We start from the raw sequence: 21,957 nt of genomic DNA on the forward strand, positions 1-21,957 counted from the left end.
ATGACTACAATGATGACTGCCAAAGAAATTCGGCAAGCTTATATAGATTTTTTTAAAAGTAAAGGCCATGAATATGTGCATTCTAGTTCTACAATACCACATGATGATCCAACTTTATTATTTACAAATGCTGGAATGAATCAAGTATTAACAAAATTGTTATTGTTTTTAGTTATATAAAATATAATTTTTATTCATTATTTTTATTTGTTTTAGTTTAAACCAATATTTTTAGGAATAGTGGATCCTAATAGTGATATGGCAAAATTAGTGAGAGTTGTTAATAGTCAAAAATGTATTAGAGCTGGAGGAAAACATAATGATCTAGATGATGTTGGAAAAGATGTTTATCATCATACTTTCTTTGAAATGATGGGCAATTGGTCTTTTGGAGATTATTTTAAAGTAATATACAATATAATCATATAATGCATAATTTATTTCAAAACTATTATTATTTCTATATTTACAAACTGTTATTTAATTTTAATTTATTATTTTTTATATTTACAATTGATTCTATAGAAAGAGATTTGTACCTGGGCTTGGGAATTTTTAACTGTTAAATTAAAATTATCATCAGATCGATTATATGTAACTTATTTTGGAGGAGATGAAAAGAATAATTTAAAACCTGATGAAGAATGCAAACAAATTTGGCTTTCTTTAGGGTATATTTTATATTTTATTTATTATATATATTACTATATTTAATTTTTACTATGTTAAAATCATTGTAAATAATTTTATTTTTTTTCTTAGTTTATCTCCTACACATATATTACCAGGAAATATGAAAGATAATTTTTGGGAAATGGGTGAAACAGGTCCATGTGGACCTTCTAGTGAAATCCATTATGATCGCATTGGCAATAGAGAAGCAACTCATTTAGTAAATCAGGATGATCCAGATGTTCTAGAAATTTGGAATCTTGTATTTATACAATTTAATAGGTCAGTAAGTTTTATAATATATAAAATAAATTTTAATTCTTTAATGTTACATATTATTTTAGAGAGAATGATGGAAATTTGAAATTATTACCAAAGAAACACATTGATTGTGGTTTAGGTTTAGAAAGATTAGTATCAATTATACAGAATAAATCTGCAAATTATGATACTGATTTATTTATGCCACTTTTTGATGCAATACAAAAAGGCACAAAAGCACCATCTTATCAAGGAAAGGTTGGTAAGGAAGACAAAAATGGGATAGATATGGCATATAGAGTTTTGGCTGATCATGCAAGAACTATTACAATTGCTCTTGCAGATGGAGGTGTACCTGACAATACTGGTAGAGGGTAAATTTATTATATTTATTCATATTTTCTAATCTATATTAACTGAATTTTAATCAATTTATTATTTAATTATTATTATTATAATTTATTATTTATTATTTATAATATTTATAATATTAATAAAACTTCAGATATGTATTAAGAAGGATTTTGAGGCGTGCTGTACGTTATGCAATTGAAAAATTAAATGCTAAACCTGGATTTTTTGGATCATTGGTGAATGTTGTGGTAGATCTTCTTGGTAAATTTTTTTATTTTAATTTTTAAATTTTATATACTATTTCTGAAATAATTATTTATTAAAAATTTTTTTATTATGAAAATATAGGTGATGTTTTCCCAGAAGTAACAAAAGATCCACAGCATATAATTGATATTATTAATGAAGAAGAAATTCAATTTCTTAAAACTTTATCACGCGGTCGTAATTTATTAAATCGTACTATAGTAAAATTAGAATCATCAAATATTCTTCCGGGTGACGTTGCATGGCGTTTATATGATACATACGGTTTTCCTTTTGATTTGACACAACTTATGGCTGAAGAGAAGGGTTTAAAAGTAGATATAATTGGCTACGAAAAAGCAAAAAAACAAGCACAGGTATTATAAGAAGTATTTTACATTAATAGTAAATTTCAAAATTTAATTTTTATAAAATTATAAAAATTATCTAATATCTCAGCTTATTTCTCAAAATAAAAGTGGTGAAGTAGATGATCAAATTAATTTGGATGTTCATGCAATTACTGAATTACAAAATAAAAAAATTAAACCTACAAATGATATACCAAAATATAATTACAAAGTTATAAATACTAAAATATATGAAGAGTACGAATTTGCTCCATGTTTTAGTACTATAATTGCTCTTAGACGTGCTAAAACTTTTGTTGATGAAGTATCATCAGGAGAAGAAGTTGGAATTTTGTTAGATCAAACTAATTTCTATGCAGAACAAGGTGGACAAATATATGATGAAGGATTTTTAACGAAAATCGATGATGAAGTAAATAAATAACATTCTCATAAATTTATAATATACTTAAATGCAAATAGTAATTTTTATTTTTCAAGGATAGTGAAGTTCATATAAAAAATGTTCAAGTCAGAGGTGGTTATATTCTACATATTGGAATTGTCAGTCAAGGAAAATTGAAAAAAAATGATAAAGTATTTTCTAACATAGATACCACACGAAGAAGACTTCTGATGAGCAATCATACTGCAACTCATGTTCTTAATTATGCTCTTCGTGAAATATTAGGTACAGAAGTGGATCAGAAAGGTTCTTTAGTTGCACCTGATCGCTTACGATTTGATTTTACAAATAAAGGTTTGTCAAAAATAATTATAAAAATATATTTAAAAATATTTTAAAATTTATATTTTAAATATGTTTTTATAGGAGCAATGACTACAGAACAAATAAGAAAGGTAGAAGAAATAACGAATAATATAATAAATGAAAATAAAATGGTTTATGCTAAAGAATGTAATTTAGGAATAGCAAAAACGATTCAAGGTTTACGTGCTATGTTTGAAGAAACTTATCCTGATCCTGTAAGAGTTATTAGTATAGGTATACCAGTTGAAGATTTAGAAAAAAATCCTTTAAGTTCTGACGCATTAAAAACTAGTGTAGAATTTTGCGGTGGAACGTAAATATTTTAATTTACTTACTAACGAACAATACAATTTATAAATATTTTTTAATATTAATTTTCTTTTATAGACATTTACATTATACAGGACATATTAGAAATTTTATTATAGTTAGTGAAGAAGCTATTGCTAAAGGTATTAGACGTATAGTAGCTCTAACTGGTCCTGAAGCAATGAAAGCTCAAAAAAAAACATCAATGTTAGAAAATTATTTAAATGAACTTCAAATAACTATTGAAGCTGATAAAAATGGTATAAATACAAAAGAACATGTAAAAAAAATAATTGAATTAACAGATGATGTTTCACATGCTATTATTTCAAGTTGGAAGAAGGTATATTTATTCATGTTTGTATTTTTGTATATATATATATATATATATTTGATATATATATTGCATTAAAGATATTATTCATTCAAACATAGGATAAAATACGTAAAATGTTAAAAGATTTAAAAAAGATACTTGATGATAAAGAGCGTGCAATCAAAACTGCGATAGCCAATGTAGTTTTAGACAATATTCAACAAATAATTCAACAAAATATTGGATGTTTAGTATTAGTCGAAGTATTACAAGCATATAGTAATACAAAAGCTTTAGATTCTGCTCTTAAAAAAATAAGAACTATATCTCCAGAGACAAGTGCATTACTCATAAGTATCGATCCTGATGCGAAAAAGATTTTTGCACTTAGTTCAGTCTCCAAGGTAAGATAAAATATATGTAATCAAATAAACTATTTAAATAAAAATAAAAATAATATTTTTATCGTTATATTTTATATATAATAGTATGCTATAAGTAAAGGATTAAAAGCAAATGAATGGATTCAAGAAATTGTTCCACTTATGGAAGGAAAAGGAGGTGGAAAATCTGAATCTGCTCAGGCTTCGGGTACCAATATATCATGTGTAACAAGATTAATATATACAGCTAAAAATTTTGCTAATTCAAAGCTTGAACTATCAGGTAGAAATTAATCTATTATATATAAATATATTATAATAGAAAATAATTATAATATTATAATGTTATAATGGAAAACCGTCTTTGAATCTAAAATATTTTCAGAAAATATAAATGAAAATCATGATCAATTGAAAAGAGATGAGAAATTTATATATTTTAAAACTCTAAAAGACAAATTAGTACTTTCCGGTGATATTGGAAGTATTAAATATTATCGTATCCAAATAGTTGCTAAATATAACAATATAGAATTGATTACAGTACCACATAAAAATAATATATTCAAAGGTATCAAATTACAAGGAAATGATTTTGAATTGTTTGATAGTAATGCAATTGCTTTTTATTTATCAACTGATCAATTCAAATGTTCAAACAATTCTTTTACATTTAGTGAAGTTTTACAATGGTTAAGTTATGCAGATAATCACATTTTACCAGCAGTACTTGGATGGGTTGTGCCATATCTTTCAAAAAATATTCCAAACAATATCAAAACAAATATTAAGACATCTAAAGAAGATGTTCTTTCTTCTTTACAAAAATTAAATAATATATTATTAACAAAAACTTATTTAGTTGGAGAAAGAATTAGTCTTGCAGATATTAGTGTTTTTACTACTTTAATGCCATTATATGAATATGTTTTAGATTCAGAATATAGAAAACAATATACGAATTTAAATAGATGGTTTTTTACTATCTTAAATCAGTCTCAAGTAATTAGTGTAATAAAAAAATTTAACATATGTGAGAAAGTTAAAATAGTTAAATATTAAATATTGTTTGTAAAATTAGTTTTTATAAATGTTTTTTATTGAAAAATTATTATAAATATATAATATTAATATATATATATATATATATATATATATATATATATTATGTAAAATCTTCATATTGCATTATATTCTTTCCATTTTTTTTTCCTTCTTTGTCATATAATATTCTTATCTCCTTTAATAAAATAGATATATTTGTACCCATTTTAGCAGAAATTGGAATAATTGGTAAATGAATTTTTTGCTTCAGTATTTCTAATTTTTTCTATAAATATATAATTCATTATATCAGCATTTAATTTTTAAGCAATATTAATTAATGAAAAGTATTTTACCATTGTTCCTGGCAAATCCATTTTATTTGCTGCAATAAGAAATAATCTTTTGTTCAGTTGTATATTAAATTCTGTGATTTCGTATTTTAAAATTTCAAAATCTCTCCATGGTTCATCAGATGTAATATCAAGGATAAATAATAAAATTTTACAACGTTCTACATGTTTAAGAAATTGTATACCGAGACCTTTATTTTTATGAGAATCAGGTATAAGACCCGGTAAATCAGCAACTTAAAAATTAATAAATCTATTATTAAAAATTTAAATAAAACATTAATTGATAAATTATAGTACATTATTATGCACCTGCAATTTGTTCATGGTCATCATATAATACCATTCCCAAGTGAGGTTTTAATGTCGTAAATGGATATGCTGCAACTTTTGGTCTAGCTCTAGATATTGTTCTTAACAATGTACTTTTACCTGCATTTGGAAATCCAATCTGATAAAAAAAGATTAATATAATAATATTATTCATTTTTGATTAAATTTGTAAAAATCAATAAGAATGTTATATATATAGTCTTTCTAATTAGTTTCTAGTTACTCACTAATCCTACATGTGCCATGCTACTTATTTCTAATACATATTGTAAATCTTCTCCATTTGCACCATATTCACTTATACGTGGTACTTGATATACATCTGATTTAAAAAATGCATTTCCATGACCACCAGCACCACCTCGTGCAGCAATAAACATCATTCCTTTTTGATTTAAATCAGCTATTATGTGTCCCTCTATATTACGTACTATAGTACCTATAGGAACATGTACTACAGTATGTTCTGCATTTTTTCCAAAGCAGCTTTTATTATAGCCATTTTCACCATTTTCAGCTTTGAGAACACTAGTTAAGTGAGAGAGATCTCTAACATCAAATGCTGCCTATAAATTTTTAACATATAATATATAAGTTAAGCATAACTTAACTTATATATAATAACTTAACTTGTATACATAACTTAAGTATAAAAATGTAATACTATTTAATTTTGTTTTTTTTTAACAAATTGTTTATTTTTACCTGAAAAATGACATGCCCACCATTTCCACCATCTCCACCATCTGGTCCAGCATTTTCATTTGCCCACAATTGCAAAAATGATATATTTCCATCTCCACCTTTTCCACCAATTGTTCTTACCTAAATTTTGATATAAATAAATTTATAGTTATTAGATAAAAAAATTAAAAAAAATTATTTAAATTCATACTTTTTTCAAATCAATAATATTCTTTTCTGTATCACTGTTTGCTTTTGGTTTTATTGTACGTAAAGGTTTGGAAATATTTTCTTGTTCTTTAAATCCTTTACAAAATGACTTAAATATATTTTTATTTATATTTTTATGTCTTTGAATATTTATTATGATATTATACATAATATTTTGTTTCCAAAAAGAATTATATATAATTACATTCTTTACTTGATAAATACAATACATCTGAAAATAATGTTAAAATATATAGAAGATTTTTAAATGGAAATAAATAATAGTTTATTAAATTATAAATATATATTGAATTGTACTTTTTTTAATATAATATATAACATTATTATCTTGAGACTGATACATTTAAATTATTTTCTAAAATATCTGCTATTAAATTTTCATGTATATTAATAACTCTTTTTCTATATAAAGGTAAACAATTAGATCTATAACTTATTCTATAAGTTCTTTTTTCTATTTTTTCTGAAGATACATAAGATCTTATAAAAACAACATTATTTATAATACATCCTGCATAGTTATATAATAACACATAAAATTTAATGGAATCAAATTTTTCATTAATGATAAAAGTTATATCAAATGTGTATGTGTGAGTATCTACATTAATATCATTTATGTTTGTTACAATATCATTTATATCTGTTATGTTATTTACAATATCATTTATATCTGTCCATGAAAAATTATCATTATTACATGATAGAATATTTATTTTTTTTTTGGGAGCAATATTGTTAAGATTTGGTAATTCAGATTTTATAAATATATGAGTTAAAGCTCCAATAGAATGAAATTGTTTATTTAAACTACGGTATCCAGTTACTATATAATTTTGGAAAGATAACCATACAAATGGTTCAATTGCTATTAATATAAAATTTCCATGTGCTGCCATTTCTGTAATTTTCCATGAATCATCCCAACGTCTTGGTGGATTGTCAATAGATGTACCACCTTGACCTTTGCATAAAGTAACTAATACTTGACCATTACTTTTTAATGATTCTGATATACTTATAAAAAATTGTTTTAATAGTTCTCTATTTTTTTCTATTCGCATTTTACCACCAACATGAGGAAAGTTAAAAATAATTTTATCAAATAATTCTGTTTTTAATATTGGATGTTCTTTTAAATTTGTTGCATCAACTCCTAATAGTACACGAATTCCTGAAAAGAAAAGCATAGAATTTTTTATAAACTTAATTATTAAAAAAGAATGATCAAATAAAAATTTTAATTTTTTATTAAAATACTAACCATAATTTTTTAAATATTCTATGTTTTTCTTTCCAAAATCTTGATCAATATTAGTCTCATAACATGTTGCAGTAATATCAATCTTTAAATTAAGATGAAATAATGCTAGAGAAAATGAAAAATTACCTTCTCCAACTAAGAGTACGCGATCACCTTCATTGAATATAGAAACTTTCATTTCAATAAATCGAAATATTGCAATTTAAATGCTTTAAATTATTATTATTAAGATAATAAACTTATGTAAAATACTATTATAAAATATTACGTATTAATCTTCAAATATTAATCTTTAAGTATTAAATAACTAACCTTAAAATAAATGTAATATATGAATGCACGTTGTGCATTTCAAATATGTATTTAAATTATCAACAAGTACAAATTACCATAAAAATTTGACTTAACATTATAATATAAAGATATATATTATAAAGTAAAAATATTAAAATTTAATCAAATATTTTAATTCTATTTTATTCAATATTCTATTTTATTTATATAATTAAATATTTTTATGCATAATATTTGTAGAAAAATACTAAAACTATTATTCCATAATTTTTTAAATAAAATAAAATTATTAAAAATTAATTACGTTCATATTTTTGTTTTCATTAATTTCTAAATTTTCTCATGTTTTAAAATTATAAAAATAATTGTGTATATGTAAAATAATATATATAATATATATAATATATATATAATATATAAAAATTTTTTTCATTTGACGAAAAAAATAAAATATATATATATCAAATATTAATAATTTAATAATATAGAATTTATAAAAAAATATATTATATATAAAATAATTATTTTACAGACTATTTACATTTCATTAATATAAAATAAAACATTTTAATGAAAATAATGAAATATTTATTCATTAATTTTTAATATTTATATATATATATATATATACATATATTATTTATATAATTTTTTTTTAATTTTAAGAGATTAATATATATATACATATAGAATTCTTATAGAATTAATAGTACAATTATAGAAGGAATGATTCTATATAAAAAAATAAATCAAAAATATAATATAAAATTTGAGATTTAATTTTTAAATAAAGCAGGATTCAAAATTTTTCAAATAGAAATGAATAATTTCTGATGGGATATAAATGAATTTATAATAAATAGTAATATAAAATAATATATAATATAAAATTTACTATTTAATAATTATCGAATTATCGATAATAAAAAATAAAAAAAGAAGAAAAAAAATATAAAATAAAATTTTATTGCTTAAATTTTTGCAAAAATTGAAATTGAATATGTCAATATATATATGTCAATATATATATATATTATTTTATAAGTGAATACAGTCAAATAATAATATAATTTTTAAATTTTCAAATTCAATTTTCGAAAATTATGATATATATGAAAAAAAATTTATTAATATTTTTATTTTTCTGTCGATAATTTTTTTTATTCGTTGTTTATTTATTCATTATCAAATAATAAATTTCATTTATAAAATTTTTTAAACATGATGTATTTAAAAAAGAAACAAAAAAATTTTATAATACATTTTCAATTCATTTTTTCATCATAGAATCATTTTCTCCACAGTACTATTATATAAGATATTCTTTATAAATACGTATGCATAAATAAATTAAAATATTTAAAAAGTATTTTTAAATTTATTTTTTTATTAAAAATTTTTATGATTTATGAAATTTTTATATTTTTATTTTTTAATATTCTTAAATTTATTTATTTCAGATTATAAAAAGAGATTTAAAACAAAGCATATATATTATAGTCATATATCTCTTTATCTATAATTCGAATAAAAAAGAAAAAATGATTGAAAAAATATTTAATAATTGCAGAAACAAAAAATTTGACATTTATTATTTTTATTTTAATAATAATATATAATATTTTTATAATATTTTACAATATTTTAATATAAATTGATGTTAATAAATATTATTATGAACTATTAAAGAATACCACAAAGATATCTTATAAATATTTTAAACACGGCTAATAGTAATATTCTATAAATATGTTATAAATCATGAAATTTAGAAAAAATTAAATTCTTGATGTTTATGCATGATATTTATGTACATAAATTTACATATAAATATATATTAGACATTGTGCCAATTTGTAACGGAAGTAATTTAAAATAAACTTAATGTTTTTGCTAGTATCTTCTTTGGCTTACAAGCGAAAGTTTATGACATAATACTACAATGAATGAATGAAACTATTTTTATCCGATAGTTCGATGAGTCAATTATAAATTTAGTATCATGAATTTACTGTGTGATCTTTATTTTTACATATATTAAATATTCGTGTAATGCTAAATTTTTTAGAAATATAATCAAGCAATATTGAAATAAATTAAACTATTTCTCTTGCGTAATTAATTATTATTTATTTATGTATAATACTTTATATTATATATAATATTTCCTAATAAGTTTATAAATAAATAATTTATAATATAAAAAAATTTATTATTGCATATATTAATTTAATATTCTATTGAATTTATAAATATTTAATATTATATAAATAAATATATTAATTATTCATATCATCAATATATTAATTATTCATCATCAAATATATATATATATATTTGAAATTAATATTTGAAAAAATTGAAATTGGATTAAATATACATCTCTTTCCTGATTTGTAGTATTGTCTTTTTTATATCTTGAATATATCGTAACACGCAAGTCCATGAATAACCGATATCTATTCAATCCGCAACAAAATATTAACTTGTGGTTTTTCATTGTGGTGCACTTTGTATTTAATACTACTATTTTAATACATCTATGTGTTATATCGTCATATTTACGATGACGTGCACAATTTTTCAAATTTAAGGAAGATCTAAACTGATTACTGAAAATATTATTAAATTTTAACAGTAAGTTACAAATATATTATATATATTATATATTGATTGTTTATAAGATTATGTGAATAGTACTATTTATCAAAAGTATTATTTTATTACATTATAATTATAGAGAAAATTTTTTAATATTTTTGCACATTTTTTAAATTAACTGACTAAATATATATTATATATATATAATAAAATTTAATTGATATCTAATATTTAAAATCATTTTAAGATTGCATAAAGTTTATCATAAAAAATAGAATCTTAAATTGAAAAAAAAATATAATTTTAAAAAAATTGTATAACCTTAATTAGCAGCAATATATATTATTTTTTAATATATAAATAATATATAAATATTTGAAATTAAAAAAATTTAAAAATAAACCAATAAATAAACAATTATTATATATTTTTAAATACTTAAACACTGTTAACCGGAATATATAAAATGAAAATAAGTTTAAAAGTTGTAACACAATTATAAAAACTTAACAAAGTTAAATTAGAAAAATTAAATCAGATTAAATTATATAAAAATATCTTTATCGTTTAAAATTAATTATACTTATATAAAATTTCTTTGTGTGAAAAATAATTTATATTATTTTCATTCAATCTTTTAAATATTATTATATCATAATTACATTTCTATTATTATTATATTTAATTTTAATTTAATTTCCAACTTCTAAATATTAATGAAAATATTTCTATTTCACTTTCTATGTATCGAATAGTATTTAAATAATAATTCATATATATTTGTACGCAATCATTAAAAATGTATTGTTATCTCATATTCACATCATTTTCACATTTGCGATCATCCAATGATTCAACATTTATTCTTATATAAATCACACAATACAAATTACAAAATTTAAATTACAAGTAATATTTATTGAAAACTTTTTACACTATTTATTTTCTTTAATAGATTTAATTAAAAAACAAATATATATATATTTTGTTTTATAATCGATTCCTTTTCATGTACTTAACATGCTTATCACAGTTAAGAATTTATGTCACTCGAAGTTTCGCACTTCTGAGTTTATTTTGGTATTATTGTAACTTGGCAACTAAACTGGTTGTACAAGGCTAAAAGAAGAACACAACCTCAAACAGATAAATTACGAAAAATTTTATTACATATTATAAAATAGTGCTGATTATAAAACTAATGAAAACATTAAAAATTGTGTTAACAATTGTTTTTTTATAAGAATCAATTAACAATTTATATTTAAATTCTTATAGTAAGTATATGATCTAATGTTTTTATTTAATTATAGATACATATGTAAATAAATCGTGAATTTAATATTTCGTATTAATGACGAGAAATAATCGATTACTTTCGATAGGGAATCGATAATTTCTTATCAAGCTAAGTTATATCTATTTAAGAAATTCAGGATTGAAAATACTATTATAATATAATTGTTGTTATACATAACAATATGCTATCGTATTTCTCATTATTTATTATGTGATCATAACCCTATACATATATATGCAATATAACTCATAAAAAACTTAAAATCTAATCATTTGGTCGATTTACCTTTAAATAAAGTATGAGTGTTCTATGAAACGTCACGTGTTGTATTCCAAAGGACTTTAAGGTCATATTAGATTTAAAACTTATACGTATATATTTACTATTGAAGGCTATACTTATTGCTTATAGGTTCTTCACCTTCATTTATATAATATATCACATATGCGATTATAAATTCACTTATATTATAGTTATATAAATTATAATTTAAATTACAATTAATAAATTTTCTTATTTTGTATATATTTTTTATAAAATATAATCCATATCAAAATTAAAATTAAAATATTTAATCGTAATATTTAATTTATAGATAATTACATTACGACAATTTAAAAATACAATTATTTTTTTCATATTGATGACTATATTTGGTTGTATAGATTTGAATCAAGTAACAACTATACAACATTTAATAACGTAAGAATGTTGCAAAATGCACATGCACAAATAATTATGACATATCATATACATATTTAATCAATGACATATATGTATATTCTATGCATTTTGCAATATTCATATATATACATATTTTACATACATGCCATATTGTAAATAATTATTAAATGAATCTCTAGATACATATAATTAGATAAAATAGTCATAAAATAATACTAATACTAAATAATAAATTAAAATATTATCTTTAAAAAAAAATCACAAAAAATAATTTTTACATATATAAAAATAAAAATCATAAAATACATTACTAATTAAATATAAATAATAATATGATTATAAAATTGCAAGAAATATAATAATGATTTTAATAAATGAAATATGCAATTCCAAATAATGAAGTGAATGAAAATACAATCGTAATTATTCTACCTCACTGAACGGAATTCTTCTTATGTCTAGAAGTGGTAACATCAGGGAGGGTAACCGCATGACGGCGCCACGAGAGCGTCGCGACGCGAGCTACGGTCGTCAGGCGGCGCCGGTCGTTCGTCACGAAACGAGGCGGGGTTGCAGAAGTTCTCGTATGAAAGAAAGAAAGAGGCAGCCAATTCTCGTGATGTGAACTCGAGCAAAAGAGAAAGAACTGAGGAGAATCGTGAACAGAACGGTGTAAGACATACGGCGAAACTAGCGCCTCTGTTTGTACGCTCTCTTTGTTACTTTTGTATCTATCGGCTTATGAAAGAGAGACACGGTTCTCGGAATTAAATGCCAAGTCGTGACAACGTATCTCCTCGATCCTTTCGTTAACTACTCCCATCTTTTTTTTCTTTTTCTTCGCATATATACTCTTTCTCTTTTTATCCTGTTCAATTTTATATTCTTATATTAGTGTTTGTCATTCAAAATTCACAAAATCCAAATCTGTTACTATCGGTTTTCTGTGGTGATATCACGGTATAGCAAGATTCAATTGACAAAGAAGAAAATTTGTGCATGAAACGATATAAATGTATATGAACATCATGTGTGCTTTTCTTACACATATATGTATTACATCGGTACGAGGTACGATAGTGTCTCGTCGTAGATTTCTTTTAATCCTATCAGTGACTAATTAAACGTGGAAATTCAGCAACTTTATGGCTGGACAATGCGTCAACCAGGATAACAACGGAATATAAAAATATCAAGAAATCCTTGAAGTTCTATAAGGATTTTTTATTCTCGTCTTTGTTCCTCTCGTCTCTCTTATGGGTATGCCCTACCTGATGTTTAATTCGATAAAATTTCATTTTTAAATAGATTTTCAACATTTCTTAAAGTTTAATTTATGACATTAAGTTTTGATATCTGTACGTATGTAATTCGTGTCTTGATTACAAATATGCACGTGTTGTGCGCGTGTAGTATACGCATAGAGTGCAAATTTGTTCGTGTGCGTCATCATGTATGCCGGTTAAGAAAATTTGTGTATTCATAATTTGCTAGAAAAAAATTAATTAAAAATGAGATACTAACAAATTTTTTATTTACAAAAATGTATATAATGAAGCATATAATTATATATATTGTCATATTGTTTTATTATTATTTCAATTCCATTATAATTGTTCTAATTGATAGATTTTGTAAATCTAAATAAATATATAAGAAATAGATGCAATAAAATTCAATTATACAATTTTTGCTTATAATAACATTAATAACAAATTATTAAGTAATAATATACTATAAATATATTTTAAATAATTATACTAATAATAGCAAATAACTTTAATATATACAATTTTTTGAATTTTCAAATTTGTTTTTAATATTAAATAATGTTCTGTATAAAAATAGATTAATAAATTAATAATGTTACATAAATGCAAATAATCCTGCATTAATACATTTGTGTATAATGTTAAAAATATGAGAAAAAAATAAATTTGATTTAATTATTAAAAGTTTATATAAAAGCAAAATTAACCTATTTATTTTTCGATGGTTTCACACAGATTCACACAAATTATTATTTTTTAACTTGACTTTTTATGAATTGTTATTTTCGATTTTTCAAAAATATCAGATAATCTTTTTTTATTAATTAAACGAAAAAAATGAATTATTATTATTTGATATTAAAGATATAAATATAGAAATATATAGATTTATATTATGGTCACTAGGATAATCAATATTATATTATTATCAAAGTTTAATTATAATTATTATTATTACTATTAATTTTCAATTATAATTGAAAAAAATAATTTAATATTAGAATGAAGTGAAAATTTAATATTTTAATATATTTTAATAAATTGCGCATAATAATAAAATATTTTAATTTAACAATAATAAACAAACTGTTAATAATGCACAAGCTATATATTATCATTTTATTATTATAATTATTATTATTATCATTGTCATTATTGTTATTATTATAAAAAATTTAACATTTTAAATATTGAATAATGTTCTAGGAATGATAAAATTTGTTATATAAGATGTTATCAGATAAATCAAAATTGATATTTGCAATCATCATTTTATCATAATGTTTAATTTTGAACTTATCATTGAAATTATTCTTCGAATTATATCTCTTCAAAAATTACAATATTAATATCTTTTATAACTTTAAAATTATAAGATAATTGTATAAATAAAATAGATAACATTAAATATATAATTTTAGAACTCAAATTATATCAAATTTTTTTCAATTATATATTATTATATTAATTATATATATTCAATTATATATAAATTATATATTAATTTCAATTATATATGAATCAATTATATATATGAATTATTTATTATTATTATATTAATGCAATATTTTTATTTTTCGTAGCACAAATTTCGTCGAACGAAGCTTTAGAAGAATTCAAAACAAAAACAGGACAAACGCACAGCAACAACGAAAAATTGTAAGTCTAACGAATAAATAGTGACTAATGACTAGAATAGGAAGAATTATACAAAAAGCTCATGGATCAAATGATAGATAATGAAAAAATAAATCAAATAATGCGTAAAGATTATTTCTGCACGTCAAATTCAAAAAATCGTCCGTATTTTATAACAACTTTATACTTGATAGAGTATAAATCATTTATAAGAATATATAAAGATATACGGCTGTCTTTTTCATAATTAACAAAAAGAAGCTTCACAATGTTAAATAGCAGGCAATCGCTACGAGATTGACTTGTAAAAAAAAAAAAAGAAATAAAAATTGGATTATTTAACAAATATTTAAAATAATTACTATAATTATGGATGAGATAAAAGTGGCGAACTTGGGCCAAGCGGCATCAGCCGCATGCTCGATGGCTACAAATTTCTTGGCGCCAGTGAAGACCGAACGGCAGATCTACGAGAATTCGATGCTCGAGGACGATCCTAATGCCAATTCGGTGGTATCAACTTCACAAGAAGACAGAACCGTACCGAGATGGGGTCCCAATCACAAGGGTGCTCAAGAATTGGCAAATCTTTATAGCACTGGTAATAATTTTAATCCTTTATTTTTTGTATTGAAATATTTTTAATATTTTAATATTAAATGTTTATTAATATTTGTAATTTTTTCAAATATATATGTAATATTATATATTAATTTATATTTTATGAAATATCATTTAATAATTTTATTATATTTAATATAAAATCTACAAAAATATACAAGTGATGTACTTATCACATGTATGTTTTCTAATTCTAATACTTGCCAAGATGTTAGCTATACATCGATCGCACCTTGGAATTTTCGGCTATGAACAAAAATAAAGAACGATCTAACAATATATATCTTTATATCTATACATTATTCATAAAATTATTATTATGGTTTTTAAAATGTAATTATAAATTTTGATATGATTAATTTTATTATGTATTTTTATTACAGGAAAAAGAACACAAGAATGCATTTGTGTCGGCATCTGCATTACACTCATTATAATTAATTCAATATTTATTCTTGTCAGATTAAGATTAGAAAATTTGAGCTCAATAGTAATAGCAGCATTTTGTGGCATTGTTACTGCAGATTTTGGATCTGGATTAGTTCATTGGGCTGCCGATACATGGGGTTCTGTAGAACTTCCAATTCTTGGAAAGGTAAATTATAAAAAATTAAACAATATATATATATATATATATATTTATATCTTAAATTATGGATAATATTATTTTATAAGCTTTGTTAAATATTGTTTCATAGCAAAAAAAAAGTAAAAAAAGAGAGAGAGAAAAGCATTTAAGATTTATATATTTTGTATTATAAAATGTTAAATATCAAATGTTAAATATATGTATATATTTTTAGAATTTTTTAAGACCATTTCGAGAACATCACATTGATCCAACAAGTATAACAAGACATGATTTTATAGAAACTAATGGTGATAATTTCATGGTCACAATTCCATTCCTTTATAAATTAACATGGGATTTCTTAACTCTCCCAGAATCAGAAATACAACAAAAATTTGTGTGGACTTGTTATTGGTTTCTACTTGCAATTTTTGTAGCAATGACTAATCAGGTAATTAAATTTATAAATTTATAATTTATAATTATAATTTATTGATGTTACCTTTTTTTTAAAATTATTATTTAAATAATTGTTTATTAAAATATTTATTTGGAAACAAAAATATAATCCTTATATTTTTCATGTTATAAATGCATATATATATGTCTATAAATTTTTTTCACTTTATTAAATTTAGTATTAGCAAAATAATATAGTAGCAATAACATAAAAGGTTTTTCCAGATACATAAATGGTCACATACATATTTTGGATTACCTTCCTGGGTTGTTTGGTTACAAGAACATAGAATTATATTACCTAGAAAACATCATCGTGTACATCATGTTGCACCACATGAAACTTACTTCTGCATTACTACTGGATGGTTAAATTGGCCACTAGAACAACTTCGTTTTTGGTATATTTTAGAAATTATAATTGAAAAAGCTACTGGCTGTAAACCTAGAGCAGATGATTTAAAATGGGCACAAAAAAGATCTTGAGAATTAATATATTTTATTATTTTATGCATTTTTATGGATAAAAAGAAAATTTAACAAGAAATGAAATTTTCCATGAATTTATAATTTCATGGACTAATATAGAAAGAAATTTCAAATAGAATATGCTAAAAGGAAAGTTAAATCCATATTGTAATTTTTTTCTTATATTTAGCACTACGAGGCCTTTCCTACAAAATAGGTAGCGTAATTAAAGACATTTAGTATTACTTAAACATGCTTTTGAAGTTTACACATTTATAATATATATATATATATATATATATATATGCAATAATATAAATATGTATATACATTGCATAAAAGAAATGTGAGTATGAAATCACATTTGTGTAACTATGAATTATGAATTAATAATTGGCCTGATGAATTAAGCAATTATACGTTTATGCACCGCACAATCATTACACAACTTATAAGCACAAATTTTAAGCAAAGAAAAAGAATATTAATTTAAAATTTTATATAATAATTTATGAGTATTATAAAGCTATAATCAAAGTACTGCAGTACATTATGGACAAGAAATATCGCGTATTATATTTAAATTTTAAATAGTTATAAAATAAAACTAAATGTAAAAATAAAATGCATTGATACATGTATATTAACTATTAATGTACATGTATATATATATATATGCATATTATATGTATTTTTTGTATACGTAAATATTTATATATTTAAATTTATTGCTTATATTTGTCGCGTATCTAAACAGTGTAATTTTTAAAAAAAGAATTTAAATTAATTAATATTCTAATTTACCAGCCTAAACTGCTGTTTAACTATATATCATCAATTTCCCTGAACCTCTGAAAATTTTTGAACTACAAATTTAATAAAAGAAAATTAATTTATAATGAGATATTTTATCGGAAATTAATAATATCAATTTAACTGTTAACAATTTATTTATTTACAATAGATGGATTCTAAAATATTTTAACATCTTTCCTCTTCAGAAAAACAAAAAATTAGCTATCGTTTATTAATAAATCTATACATTTTTTTATATATTTTTACATGAATCATCAGTAAGCATTGAGTTTATAATCATTAAAATTGGCAATTCAAATTTAATCTTAATTTAAAAAATTAGATTATATTGTCACAATCTGAGCTAAGATTTACGTAACAGCATTACACAAAATAATATTATATAAATAATACAGAAAAAAATATTATTTACTATTTATAAATAGAATCTCATCTTTGTTTGATATCATTTAATATTTTTATTTAATAATAATAAATTGAAAACAATATATTTTTTTATTAATCGCATCTCTTAGCTCAGTGACATAATAATTTAATAAATATAAAGGTATTGTATAAGGTGCTATGTATAAATATAAATACAAGTTTTAGGTTCAGGGACCAATAAAAGAGCTAATTGCTCTATGCAGCAGTCTTCTAAATAATTGGTTTGATTTGGATAAAGTATACTGATTAGAAATATAGCAGTATTTTTACAAATGCTATTATATAAATTCCTGCTTGATTTTTATACATACCTTTTTATTGGCTACTTTTTTAAATGGCTTTGTAATTTTCAGTATACTTTATGCAGAGCTTTACCACGATATATGTTCCTTACAAGCAAATCATTAATAATGTCTTTTCAAGAAAATATTAATTAAAGACATTATAATTATTATAAATATCGTAATTGTTATTGTTGTTGTTATTGTTATAAAAAAAAAGTATTAACTTTTAACAAACTTGTCATATAGCAATGCGTGCCAGAACTGAAGCTTTCTTTTGATATAGATCTATTTAATAATTAACTAATAACTATACAAAGCAAAATGAAACACAAAAATTATATTTTTGGCTAATTTAATTTTCTATGCAATATATTGATGTCACTATTATTACTGCAAACTTTGATTACCTTTTGCAATATATAATTTTTTAAAAATAAATTATGAAACAAAATATAAAAATAGAACTATATATATTGTGTCATTCTTATATAAAAATAAAGAAAAATAAGAAATTTATTTCTATATTAAAAAAACTTATACATGATTTCAATATTAATTTAAAATCAAAATTTTCATTATTCATTACAACGAAAACAAAAGACGAAATATAAAATTATACAAAAGGCAGCATAGATGTATGATATTACATAATTAATTTATTAATTTAATTATCGATATTCAAACACGAAATATTTTGATTAAAATAAAGTGTTTCGTTTTCACATTCCATAAGTTTAATTATGTGAAAAAAATATTTATTAGATTAATTTTCAATGAATTGTAGATATTTATTTATATGATATTTAATAACTATACCAAAAAATTTGTTAATTTATTATATAGTTCATTTGATTGATTAATATAATAGATTTATACAATTCTAATGACAGTCAATATAATAGCAGCCTTATAAGATAAAAAACAAGGAAAATTTTATTAAAAGATAATCTTAAGCTTTAATATTCTGAGGCTACATTCTATTTTAGAAAGTATATAATATAAAAAAATTTATGCAAAATAAAATGAATTAAAAGCTATAGAAAATTTAAATATATTATAAGAACTAGTATTAATAATTTTGATTTTTCAGCAAAGCACACTTAGATGTAAATACGTATATGTTTTTAGCTTAAATTTATAAAAGAAAAATATAAACTGCATAGTTCAAACAAAAAAGAAATAAAGGCTGTAAATATATTGAATTTGATACATAAAAAACATTTATATCTAGCTCTAATTGCAAAAATGCATACCTATTTTCATATGATTATAAATTAAACTTTTAATGTAATTATATTATATCATTATTAGGCAATTTTTTTCATTAAGTTTTATAATGTTTTTAATAAGTAATTTTCAATGACGAAATAACGAAATGTAATTTCAAAGAATATGTACATATAAATATGTTTTGCTTAATTTGATGTAACAAAATCTGCATTTAAAATTTACATACTAAAAATATATCATACAATAAATGAAATTGTTCTATTATTTTTATAAATTAATTATATACATTATTAATTTTTATAAATTATAAAAATATAAAAGCATATTATTATATTTTTAATTTTCCATATTGCCAATTTCAAAAAGTATAAACTACTTTGTGATAAATATAAATGTATATATGTAATATACATATGTTTTGATATTACAAATATACATCAAATATAATCAAAACAATAGATTTTATTCAAAATTTTTTAAATATTCTTATATCTGAAATTGTGATCTGAAATAATGATAATATTATTTTTTTCAATAAATTTAAAATAAATTTTTTATTATTTATAAGAACATAAAAATAATTATAATTCAAAAAACAAATTGAAATTGTCTAGATATATTAATATTATAATATTATAAAAATTTCCTTCTTAATGAGGTAATAATATAATTGTACAAAAATTATAATTAATTAAAACAATATTAAATTTATTACAATTGAAATAAAATTATGAAATCATTAATTAAAATAATTTCTTTGATACTGTCAAAATAATAATCTCTAATAATTTTATAAAAATGTTAATATTTTACACTAATATAAAAAAATGTGTTCTGTCTATTATAATTTTGTAAAAAAAGTTAGCACTTTTCTTCTTTATATTAATATTGAAACATAAAGAAAGAAAATGAAAATATTATTATATAATATAAAAAAATATTGTTTTATGATAAATGCAAATTTTATACGATTATAATGTAGCGGAACTCCATACCAAAATTTAACATTCATTGATATGTAAAAAATTTTGTAATATTAATGTATCATTCTATAAAACTTTAAATTGCAAAAAAATAAATAAATATAGTTGTTTAATAAATAACATATAAAACATTTTATTTTTTAATTTATAAATTGTTATTAATTAATTGTTACTAATTAATGTATCTATGAATTTTTAAATTTATAGGAATGCAGGTGTACCAATCTTAAATATACTTTATATTTGGTATCTATATACTTGGACCTATATATAGATCTATATATTTGATATGAATATGTTTCTAATGTATTTGAATAAAAAAATGAAAAAATTATTACATAATATGTAAAAATAAATATAATAAAAAAGTTTAATAATATTTAATCTTTATGAAAGTATAATAATTAATTATTTCACTTTAATCATCAATTATTTTTTTACATAAATTATAATTATATTAAATTATTATTATTATATTATAATTAATATCAGATATTACAAAAACTATATAAATTTAAAATATATTTTAGTATTTTAATATTCTACTATGGATAATATTTTTTGTTATAAAAATATATTTGTAATATTCGTATAAATAATGATATATCATATTTATATACAATAAAATACAATATATTTATAATATTCGATTATAATAAAATATATAATAATACAAAATTATTATTTAAAAAGATATTAATCACAATTTAAATATCAAATTCAAAATTTCAATTAATAA

General features: G+C 20.9%; 3 protein-coding genes across 12 annotated transcripts; 2 read left to right on the top strand and 1 right to left on the bottom strand.

Moving 5' to 3' along the window:
• On the top strand, positions 1-4,748 carry LOC108004192 (alanine--tRNA ligase, cytoplasmic). The gene is made up of 14 exons (XM_017066929.3): positions 1-144; positions 217-405; positions 526-671; positions 763-954; positions 1,017-1,307; positions 1,439-1,548; positions 1,636-1,910; positions 1,993-2,316; positions 2,385-2,643; positions 2,716-2,968; positions 3,043-3,307; positions 3,400-3,684; positions 3,769-3,946; positions 4,049-4,748. The coding sequence occupies exons 1-14, from the start codon at positions 1-3 to the stop codon at positions 4,723-4,725; spliced, it is 3,588 nt and encodes a 1,195-aa protein (XP_016922418.1). The 3' UTR covers positions 4,726-4,748.
• Positions 4,741-13,017, bottom strand: LOC107993379 (mitochondrial ribosome-associated GTPase 2). Of its 5 annotated transcripts, none has more exons than XM_062079207.1 (8): positions 7,573-8,241; positions 6,606-7,482; positions 6,289-6,519; positions 6,099-6,218; positions 5,621-5,959; positions 5,373-5,511; positions 5,064-5,296; positions 4,741-4,993 (listed from the first exon to the last, which is right to left on the bottom strand). In XM_062079207.1, exons 2-8 carry the CDS (start codon positions 6,627-6,629, stop codon positions 4,829-4,831), a joined length of 1,251 nt encoding a protein of 416 aa, XP_061935191.1. In that variant the 5' UTR covers positions 6,630-7,482; positions 7,573-8,241; the 3' UTR covers positions 4,741-4,828. The 5 variants fall into 5 exon arrangements, with proteins under 5 accessions (XP_061935191.1, XP_061935192.1, XP_061935190.1 ...); XM_062079208.1 differs by having other exon boundaries at positions 7,699-7,930; XM_062079206.1 differs by lacking the exons at positions 6,606-7,482; positions 7,573-8,241 and adding an exon at positions 12,884-13,017.
• Positions 11,567-21,347, top strand: LOC107996861 (plasmanylethanolamine desaturase 1). Of its 6 annotated transcripts, none has more exons than XM_062079215.1 (6): positions 11,567-11,744; positions 15,306-15,381; positions 15,739-15,961; positions 16,365-16,576; positions 16,785-17,003; positions 17,237-21,347. In XM_062079215.1, the coding sequence occupies exons 3-6, from the start codon at positions 15,784-15,786 to the stop codon at positions 17,495-17,497; spliced, it is 870 nt and encodes a 289-aa protein (XP_061935199.1). In that variant the 5' UTR covers positions 11,567-11,744; positions 15,306-15,381; positions 15,739-15,783; the 3' UTR covers positions 17,498-21,347. The 6 variants fall into 6 exon arrangements, with proteins under 6 accessions (XP_061935199.1, XP_061935196.1, XP_061935195.1 ...); XM_062079211.1 differs by lacking the exon at positions 11,567-11,744 and adding an exon at positions 13,570-13,711 and having other exon boundaries at positions 15,306-15,380; positions 15,731-15,961; XM_062079216.1 differs by lacking the exon at positions 11,567-11,744 and adding an exon at positions 13,570-13,711 and having other exon boundaries at positions 15,306-15,380; positions 15,731-15,961; positions 16,506-16,576.
• The last annotated feature ends 610 nt before the right edge of the window (positions 21,348-21,957 follow it).

The sequence above is a fragment of the Apis cerana genome, linkage group LG9 (assembly GCF_029169275.1).
Source record: "Apis cerana isolate GH-2021 linkage group LG9, AcerK_1.0, whole genome shotgun sequence".
Classification (NCBI taxonomy): domain Eukaryota; kingdom Metazoa; phylum Arthropoda; class Insecta; order Hymenoptera; family Apidae; genus Apis; species Apis cerana.